The 10,735-nt window shown below is 40.5% G+C and overlaps 1 protein-coding gene across 1 annotated transcript in view; it reads right to left on the bottom strand.

The window, feature by feature from the left end:
• Positions 1 to 3,328: 3,328 nt before the first annotated feature.
• The window catches only part of LOC149191868 (calcium-dependent protein kinase 18-like), a 338,201-nt gene continuing 330,794 nt past the window's right edge, over positions 3,329 to 10,735 (bottom strand). Inside the window, exons 11-12 of the mRNA XM_089404397.1 lie at positions 4,289 to 4,462; positions 3,329 to 4,131 (exon numbers count right to left, since the gene is read on the bottom strand). Coding sequence (XP_089260523.1) covers positions 3,964 to 4,131; positions 4,289 to 4,462 — 342 coding nt within the window. The 3' untranslated portion in view covers positions 3,329 to 3,963. The remainder of the gene's footprint in view (positions 4,132 to 4,288; positions 4,463 to 10,735) is intronic.

Raw genomic sequence — 10,735 nt, 5'->3', positions numbered from 1 at the left:
AGCTTTGTAAAAATGTAGGATGGTGTATTAATTAGTGATTGTGCATTGCATTGTCAAAGCATAAATTCCATAGATGGATTTCACAAGAATAAAATTAAAACGAAATGCTAGTGCCATCTAAAAACAGTTTCACATGATTTAGTTTCTGCAAAATCATTTCTTGACCATGCAAAAATAGGTGGATGATCAAGTAGTATGGTAGAAGTATTGAAAACATCATAAGTTTGAAAGGAACCTCTTTTTATGGAAACGCAGATGTTGAGGTGCATTGGATGTGGATGCTCCATCCTCCCCCCATAATATCTCTAGAAGACCAAAGCATTTAAAGCAGAATTGGCAGCATAGGTTTAAACCAGATTCGGAATTTTCCTTAAGGATGTTTATTCTCTAGACACTGGGGCAAAGGATGGGATATGCTAAAACCCTAGGCCATGTAGGTTGAGATAGTCCGTGTAATCACAATCTGACCCATTGATATGTATTCTTTGATATATTCAATTTTGTGCTATGATGTACTACAAATTCACCAGATTCGACTTGGCACAAGACTCACAATAACTCAGTGCCATGAAAAATACTAAAATATAGATTTCAAGATAAATAAAAAGAAGAAAAAAGAGTATAGTTATACATGAGAGATTACCTTAAATATACTGTGAAGATAGCATATCCAAACATAACCAAGTATATCATAATTCAAGATCAATCTCCATATCATCATTCATCAATCGAGATTCAAAATTGCTATGGACTGTGCATAAAATTATGATTCATGAACCATAATAAACAAAAGTTCTCAAATACTAAATTGTTCACTGTCAAGATTGAAGACGTAAAGTCAAATCTGAAATAATAACGGTTTCATGTTGACTCAACAGTTGCCATGACTCAGCGGGGGCTCCTAAAACTCCATGCTTCTTGCCAGAATTCAGCAGGTCAGCATGGTTTTGGTGGTTTGGACTGGGTCAACCTGGATCCAAGTCAGACCAAATGAGTCCAGTCAAATGAACCATCCAAGATTATGGGTAGGGTCACTCTATGGTCCATGAGTCTACTCGTGGAGTCCTGTGACTATGATGTACTACATGATATAATTTTTCAACGATTTAAGTTTAAAAAAGTGATTACTACGTAGTTTTCATTTCAATATGTCTGATTCGACTACAGAAACGACTAAATTGGAGGACATATACTTGATTGAAACGTTATAATTACTGGTCAGACTGATTTTGGGAGGTTTCTTGTCAATTCTGCCTCCCAAACCGGAATTGATCAGTTTTAGTTCGAACTGGTCAAAACCAGCCAGTTCAATATGAAATCAATTGGAAACAGATGGTTTGACCAGTTTTGTACTGGTGCGCCTCCTTCCCCACAAAAAACCAAAATCGTAAAACCTAATTTTGATATATTTAGGATGCTCCCCTCCTATGGTGAATGGACTTATCCACAATGAATTGCAGCAGCTTCAACCAACACAAGACATGGACATTGGTGTTGGACCCTCGAGGGCATCAAGTCTAGATGCTGACCATACCCATGCAGAGAATGTAAAGGATCTAGATTCAAATAAAAATGTAATTTGATTTTATTGTAGACTATAGTATGACTGTTTTGGACTCCACAGGCCATTTAGAGCCATAATATTAATGTATTTTGGCCCAGAAATGTGTTGCACTTGGTACCATTTCACTACATTCAGCTTGGAAATGCTATACAAGTAAAAAAACTTGCATATTTGTTGTCTAATGGTTTGGATTTACGAGGATAGACATGATGATATATTTTTTAATTAAAATGTGGATATTTTATCTATCTTTTGGTCAACTGGTTTTGTGTATGATTTTTTTACCCATTGTGGTTCAGTTTCGGTTTTCAGGGTGCATTGGTTCAGTCCTGATAAAAATGGGCACAAGTCACTTTGATGGAAAAGACACCTCTCACTCGCAGCATCTAAGTCAATCACAGTATATGCTATAGTGGTGATATGTAAGTTGAGGTGGAGCTGAAAACCAAAAAGAAAGGTCATTCAACAATCAACCAAAAAGGAAAAGAGGTTACTCATACCAGCAAGCATAGATGGGCAGCACATAGAAAATAAATGATCCTATTGGAAAGCACATCCCAGTGATATGTAAACAGCTTAAAATTATCTGTGGGCATGCAAAGTTGATTCAACTAAAAAATGATTGGCTAGGTTTTCTTCCCAAATACATGCAATCATTGACATATTTCTGAAATAACTTCCGCAATGGGCTTAATTGTTCAATTACACCACAATCAATACCTAGTGCTTCATATGATTGCCCTGATGAGCAACATGGTCAGGGTCGTGTCATGTTTTACATTTGTTAAACCGTGATGCACACCATGAACAGATTAAAAGGAACTTTATAATTATACACAAAGCATAGTCTGCCTTGCTGATTTTGAAATCTGTTGTACTCGGTTTTCATTTTCTAGAGAATATATTTTGTAAATTAGCTCACATCATTGCAGATCTATCCTAGGCTGTCCTATGGCCCTGTGGCATGCATTATAGAAGAAGACTAACAGCTTTCATTTCCTTTGGATATGTGAGTTCAATGATGTATTTCTGAATTGACCACTGTGATAGACTTGCTCGTTCAATTCCACTGCAGTCAATACAGAGTGAATCTGTACTCAGTGCTTCTTATGAGGAACTTGTTACTTCATGATCATGATGGTGATAATCCCTTTTTGGTTTTAATCTGCAGTGCTAAACAGTAATGAACACTGAAAATACATAAAAGGAAGATTTATAATCAAATTCTAAGCATGGTCTGCCTTTTGATATCAAATTCTCTTGTACACATCATTCATCTCTGGAGAAAGTAATTTGCATGTCACCTGTCTAATATCAACTATATTCTATGCCATCTCCTGCCTATATGGGATATGACATATGAGAAAACAGCTATGTCTTATGGTTCTTAAAGTATGAACCATAACAAGTAATAATGCTAAACATCGACATTTCATCACATTTATTGAAACATTATGTGTTTCTCTTCAACCATTGTTACTCTAGGAATATAACACTCAATTTCTGCCTCACCTGCTGTCCCCATCCCCTCTACACATGCATAGATATACATGTTGTATATGGTACTTCAACCCCAAGTTTCGGGAAATTGTCATACATGACCATGTGTCTCATGAATCTTCATTGTCTATATGTTTGTGTGTGTGTAACTGTAACTGCATTCCCAAAAAGTAACATTTTTTTAAAGAACAATGCACCATTTTAAGCACAATCTGGCGAGGTTTGCTAGAGCCTAGAACAAAGCCTTACACAGGTAAAGCAAACTCAATCCACAAGAAATAAAGCATGGATAACAAGTCCCTGCAACTCTAATACATTGCAGAATGACATCCATGCAAAGAAAAGAGATGAATATACAACTCTGCCTTTGGGAGCACAATATTTTAACATTTAAAATATTTTCTCAACCCTGGGGACAGACAGAATTCAATCTATGGCACATAACATGAAAAAAGGCCTTATCTGTCCATTATACCCTACTGGACAATATGCTGGAGGAACTGGAATGAGAAATTTAATGAGATCTCAGAGAGTATGATCCTTTGAAGTTACCAAACTGAGATTCATAAAAACCTGCTGCTTGAAATTTTTGAAATGGTAACTATTACATATCAGTACAGATAACATAACATGCTCATGAATTCACAATAGAGCATTAGAGTATAAACAATCAATGAAATGAACTGGCAGTCGAGAAAGCATTGAGTACCAAGTGACCAAACAGCTTCCATACCTGTGCTCCAGACACTCTTATACACATTCAATATTGCTTGGCTTGTAATTTTCTCCCAATCTTGACCATGAGCAGCTGCTTACCAACTCCATCCAATGCCATAAACATGTATGTGGTTATGGATAAGAATTTTTTTAAAGCAATTTGAAAAAAAAACAGCAATACACTACAATTTGCGAGGCTGCCGATGATCTCTTGCACTGTATTCATTTGTCCGAGACCCTAGACTAGCAGTCCTAAGAAGTCTTTGGAACTCAGACAGGCTTATCTTCCCATCCCTGTCAATATCAGCCTCCTCTAAAAGAGGCTCAATAGATCCCTTCAATCCTGTATGCTGTAGTCCAGGCAAAATATTTTGAAGAGTCCATACAAGGAAAGATGACATTAGCATACAAAATAGCTAAATGAACAATCTCAGAATGCAAACATCCAAACGACAACTATAAGAAAAATTCAATGAAAATCCAACAATGATTGCATGAAATGCATACCATCCTAAGTTCTTCAGGAGTGATATATCCATCCTTGTCAAAATCAAATTTCTCAAAAGCAGCTCGAGATAACTGCTGCCATTTTTCAGAATCATGTTCCTCAAGTTGATGCACATGAAGTGTGGCAGCTACAAATTCATTAAAATCTACAAGTCCATCTCTGTTGCTGTCCATCTGATATGACAAATAAAAGTTGCAGTTATAAATATACACATTAATTACAATATATAAAACCGGTAAGTTCAATGCTTAAACAATTCTATGTTGATTGCCTTTTTCTTTGAGAAATCTGCACTTGACATCAATAAACATTGGAAACAAAAGGATGAAATTTTGAGCACTACTTTAAGGATATAAATGATTAATTTAAAAACTTAACATATGGAGGAAAACCTCATTAAAAAAACTATTTGCTAAATTGAACTTACATTGCTAATTTCAGTAAATAATTCATTCTTTGTGGTTTGAATTAAATCCAGATGCCTGGCAGAGGCTATATATAGGAGCAAGCTTGTCAAGAAATGTACAAGAAACACTTCTTTGAAATTGACAGGAAACTATAATATTAAATAAGTCTACAGACAAGTTACACAGTGCAATGTGCAAAGGCAGTGCAAGAGGTAAACCGGGAAAGAGCTCAACATTGAATCAGCTCTGGAGAGTGTTGAAATTTCTAAGTCTAACTGTTAGAAACTCTTCATGTCCTTTCTGATTTATTCCTTCCTACTTGTTCTGATTAATTAACAAGTTATTTACAAAGTAAATACTGAAAATAAACACAAATACATGCTCAACACATTACAGATCATCAACTGGAGGAAACAGAAACAAGCACAAAAATGACACCGTTATTTTTGGACTAATGTCCCCAGAAAAACCCAATGCGGGAAAACCGGTGCAGCGATCTGAGGGTTTGATTTATTAAGCTGTTTCAGAATACAATTTGGGTGCCAAATCTGGCTCACCCAACAAAGAAAAATCTCGGCAGTAGCACCTCTCAATCTGAGACAGATGTTCCGACTGAACCCCGGATAAACACTCCCGCAGCTCCTCAGCTCCAATCTACCCCACAAAAAACCCCAGCGTTAGCCCTAGGGACTGCACCAACCTCTTCTGCCCTCTACGTTAGCTTTCCTAGCAGTTCCCGATAGTTCTGGTTGTTCCCGGCAGTCCCGACTTCTGCCTCAGAATCAGCTTTCCCAGCAGTTTCGGCAGTTCTTGGTAGTTCCAGTTGTTCCCGGCAGTTTCGGCAGTTCTCGGTAGTTCCGGTTGTTCCCGACAGTTTCGGCTTATACCCTCTGTGTCAACTTTCCTAGCAGTTCTAGTTGTTCCCGATAGTTCCAGCTTCTGCCCTCTATATCAGCTTTCCCAGCTGTTCCGGTAGTTCCCAGCAGTTCTGGCTTCTGCCCTCTACGACAACTTTCCTGGTTGTTCCGGCAGTTCTGGCTTCTGTCCTCTGCGTCAGCTTTCCTGGCTGTTCCAGCAGTTCCGGCATCTACCCTCTACGTCAACTTTCCCAATTGTTCTGGCAGTTCCGGCTTTTGTGCTCTTCGTCAGCTCTCCGGGCAATTCCCAACAGTTTCAGTTGTTCCCGACAGTTTCAGCTTTTGCCCTCTGCGTCAGCTTTCCCAGCTGTTGCGCTGATCCTCCCGGCACTATCTCTGCCTCTCTGCTTCTGTATTCACTGTCCCTCAGTTGCAACTCTGATCACTCTCTCAACTTTCTTAGCAAACCCAGCCCCAGAAAGTCGAAATCTTGATCTCTTGGTGTATTCTCCAAGAGACCCTCAAGCCTCCTCTTATACTTTTCTCGTTGACAAATCAACAGCCAAGATTAAGTCCCTAATCAACAACTAAGATTAGATCAAGCTTGATCCATGACTTTTGGACCATTCTAACACATTTTTATTTTAATTCACATTAATATTTTATTTTCCCTAAGTTTGGACTTAGGGATTCCATTAAAATATTAATTATTTTAATATCTCCCAAACTGTTTAGAATCTGCCCAAACCCTTTTTGGGTATTGGAGGTCTCATGTGCCTTAGCCTCTCCACAAATTTTCGTGGCTAGAGCACATCCGATGCTACCCCAAATCAACACTCCCTCTTAGCGAGGACTGTGCTCTAGCAATACTCCTCACTAAGTATCACCCTGATCATCCGGCATCGGTCCCAGTGTTGATGGTAGGCCTACTGCCCATCATCTGCACTGCTGCATCTCGTACTGCTACCCATGGTCCTACCACTGCCACTGCTGCATCCATACGGCAGCTCCCTCTCATCCTACTGCATCGTGCTGCCCATAGCACTGCCACTGCTAACTGCTGCACTGCAACTCAGTTACTGAGAAGTAAGTAACTGATCTCCCAACTCCGACATCTCTGTCAGGCTAGAGACACCCATGAAGCTGAAAACTCCCTCTGTCGCTGACAAGTGCTCCCTCTCTGACCTCTGTGTTGTTGTAACTACTCCATGCATCTCGCACCATTGCACACCTCTTTGTTCCATCCTGCACTGGTGCAACACTCCCGTGCTTCTCGCACTGCTGCCTCACGTTGTCCTAGGAATCCTGCACTGTAGCTCCCTCTATCGCTCCAGCCTCGTCTGTCTCTACTGACATCCGCCAGTACTGCTACTCCTCATCGGGGCTCTCGTAGCAAAAGGTGTAATCCAACAGGCTAGGTACCTCGAGGATCTTGCCCCTCGTCGCCTGTAGTCTGTCTAACTACAGCTCGATGTCTCCCAACTTTCACTCAAGTGGTGTGTGAGCACTCATGGCACAATCATCATTTGTCTCCTCTGTTGACTGCTCCGAGTCTCTTTACTTCTCCCTGGAAGTTCTCAGTTCAACTCCTGCTGAGTTTCTCCACTTCCTATCAAGAAGTTTTCGGTTTCACTCCTGCTGAGTCTCTCTACTTCCCATTTGGAAGTTCTCAGTTCGACTCTTGCTGAGTCTCTCTACTTCCCGTCTAGAAGTTCTCAGTTCGACTCCTGCTGAGTCTCTCTACTTCCCGTCTAGAAGCTCTCTTCCGGACTCCCTCTGAGTCCCGATTTCCCTCCTAGAAATCCTTTTGCCCATGTCGAGATGCCCCCCACTCTAATCGTATGTGCAGTCTACCACTGATCTGGATTTCTCGGCTAGAAACCCTCAGTAGCAACTCCCTCCTCCTTAGTCTTGCCCTGTTAGGTACTATTCTGACAACAGTACCCCACCAACTCCACTCTGCAACTTACCCACAGCCTCCTAAACTCCAGCAGCTTGAAGGTGAGAGCTCCTAGGCTCTGCACAGTGCCGACACCGGCAGACTAGCTTCCTCAACCAAGTGCGTCTGCCCTCCTGGAATCTGCGTGAGCCTGTCTTTGCCTCCCTCAGCCTCTACGTAGCCTCTTCTTGGCTCGAACTTGATGACGCAGGCACTGCATCACCCCTCCCTTGCTGCTTTGCTACTAGGAACAACTTTTGTCACTCGGGATAGTTGTTTTCTGCTACTGTTGTTCTGCTTTGCTGATGTCCTCAGTTCTCCTGTGATCTGCAACCACGCTCTGAAACCATGTTGGAATTTCTGAGTCCAACTGTTAGAAACCCTTCATGTACTTTTTGATTTATTCCTTCCTTCTTGTTCTTATTAATTAACAAGTTATTTACAAAGTAAATACTGAAAATAAACACAAGTACATGCTCAACACATTACAGATCATCAACTGAAGGAAACAAAAACAAGCACACAAATGACACCGTTATTTTTGGACTAATGTCCCTGGAAAAACCCAATGCGGGAAAATCGGTGCAGCTATCTAAGGGTTTGATTTATTAAGCAGTTTCAAAATACAATCTGGGTGCCAAATCCAGCTCACCCAACAGAAAATATCGGCAGTAGCACCTCTCAATCTGAGACAGATGTTCCAGCTGAAACCCCGGATAAACACTCCGGCAGCTCCTCAGCTCCAATCGGCCCCACGAAAAACCCCAGTGTCAGACTCTAGGGACTGCGTCGGCCTCTTCTGCCCTCTGCGTCAGATTTCTTGGCAGTTTCGCCAGTTCCCGACAATTCCGGTTGTTCCAGGCAGTTCTGGCTTTTGCCCTCTGCGTCATCTTTCCCGTCAATTCCGACAGTTCTCGGCAGTTCCAGTTGTTCCCGCCAGTTCCGACTTCTGCCCTCTGCGTCAACTTTCCCAAAAGTTCTGGTTGTTCCCAGCAGTTCCTGCTTCTACCCCCTACGTCAGCTTTCCAAACAGTTCCGACAGTTCTTGACAGTTCTAGCTTTTGCCCTCTGCGTCAACTTTCCTAGCTATTCCGGTAGTTCCGACTGTTCCCGACAGTTCCGACTTCTGCCCTCTACGTCAGCTTTCCCGGTTGTTCTGGCAATTCTGGCTTCTGCCCTCTACGTCAACTTCCCGGTAGTTCCGGCTATTCCTGGCAGTTCCGGCTTCTGCCCTCTACGTCAACTTCCCGGTAGTTCCGGCTATTCCCGGCAGTTCCGGCTTCTGCCTTCTACGTCATCTTTCCCAGTTGTAGCGCTAATCCTCCCGACACCATCTCTGCCTCTCTGCATCTGTATTCACTGCCCCTCAGTGGCAACTCTAATCACTCTCTCAACTTTCTCAACAAACCCAACCCCGGAAAGTTGAAATCTTGATCTCTTGGTGTATTCTCCAAGTGACCCTCAAGCCTCTTATACTTTTCTCATTGACAAATCAACAACCGAGATTAAGTCCCTAATCAACAACTAAGATTAGATCTGGCTTGATCCATGACTTTTGGACCATTCTAACACATTTTTATATTAATTCACATTAATATTTTATTTTCCCTGAGTTTAGACTTACGGATTCCATTAAAATATTAATTATTTTAATATCTCCCAAACTGTTTAGAATCTACCCAAACCCTTTTTGTGTATTGGAGATCCCATGTGCCTTAGCCTTTCAACAAATTTTCATGGCTAGAGCACATCTGATGCTACCCCAAATCAACAGAGAGCAGGTGTTCAGAAGATACATCATGCAGTACCCCCTAAGAGGCTCATAATAATCATGGGACGCTGGCATATACACTAGGACAGACCCATGGCCTGTTTGAAAAGAGCAACGAGAACTAGTTTTATTTGCATGAACCTTTTGAACTTTGATAGACTTAAGGCATAACTGGTAATGCATTTGCAACAATGTTCTTTCTATATGTTGAAATGTTGAATATCAAAGTGTCATTCCCCAGGTAAAGTTCTCCTCTGTTATCCCTAAAATGGTCATTAATAGGACTAATATAGCTATTTACATGTAATTAGACTGATGATATATTATGAGGGTCATGTAATAATCATGAAGCATATGTGTTGTTATTAGTGTATATATTTGTGTCATGTGCATTATATGTCATATACAATGGTGAAGTATTGTGTTCCTAACAAAGAGTAGAGTGTCACTTCATGGGTATAGAGAGCCCCCTTAAAATGTTCAAACTAAATTTTTTCATCTGCAACAAGTAATACATATGAACATACCACCAAATTACCCATACATTAATATAATACATATGAATATTGCATTTAGTACATTTTCCGGCACTACATTATGTTCATGTGTACGAGTTAGAAATGTCACAGGCACACGGGCTATATTAAGAAAAGTGTTATAGCTACAACATGGCTCCAATAAGCAAATTGAATACATCTCAAAAAGATAAAAGATAAAACTTATTTAGCTACCCAATTCTCAATGAGATCATAACTTATTCGATGATGATCCTTTCTTGTTCAACTAGGCTCACTATTTGTTATCCAAATTTACTTAGATCATGCTCAACTTGAAGTTAAACCCTAAATCTTGCAGTAGAACACTGATCATGACAACAATTCCTAGTGATTTTAACTAGGACTTTCGGGGTGCTACAAAATTACTATCCATCCATCCAATGAAGAAATTTACATTACATTGCTTTAAATCCTCATTGAGGCAAAACGTCCCATCAAGGGAGGTTTGATTTGGTAAAAAGGAGGGCTAGAATAGCCTAGAAGTTCAACGTTCCACAAAAAGATGGCTTGACTTTGTTTCAAAAAATTGTGTGTGTATATAGGAGGTCCAACCACTTGATTTGGAGGTCAAACATTGCTTGAAAAATTGCATGGGCTCTCTCAACAACTAGCATGGAGTGGACAACTTCCTTTCTTTATGGAGAAGTGAGGTTTGAAACATGCTTTTAGGCTACCTTTACTTGATCTTGAATTGATTTGATCTTAGAATGGCTTGGAGACCTCAACGACATCCCCAAATGCCTCAATGTTCCTCTTACTTGACCTAAACAATCTCCAACGACTAGAAAAGGGTGGACAAAACTCTTGCTTTTGGTCCATTTACTTGCTTCTTGAGTGATTTCTGGCTTGAACTTGCTTAAATCTGAGTCATGCTTGATAGATGAAGTATTTATTGCTTGCCTTGACCTCTTCCTT

The sequence above is a fragment of the Pinus tabuliformis genome, chromosome 2_2, assembly GCF_031772625.1.
Source record: "Pinus tabuliformis cultivar Carrire ecotype Pingquan chromosome 2_2, CPIR1, whole genome shotgun sequence".
Taxonomy (NCBI): domain Eukaryota; kingdom Viridiplantae; phylum Streptophyta; class Pinopsida; order Pinales; family Pinaceae; genus Pinus; species Pinus tabuliformis.
Note: the sequence above shows the minus strand (reverse complement) of the source record. Positions and strands in the feature narration are given on the sequence as shown.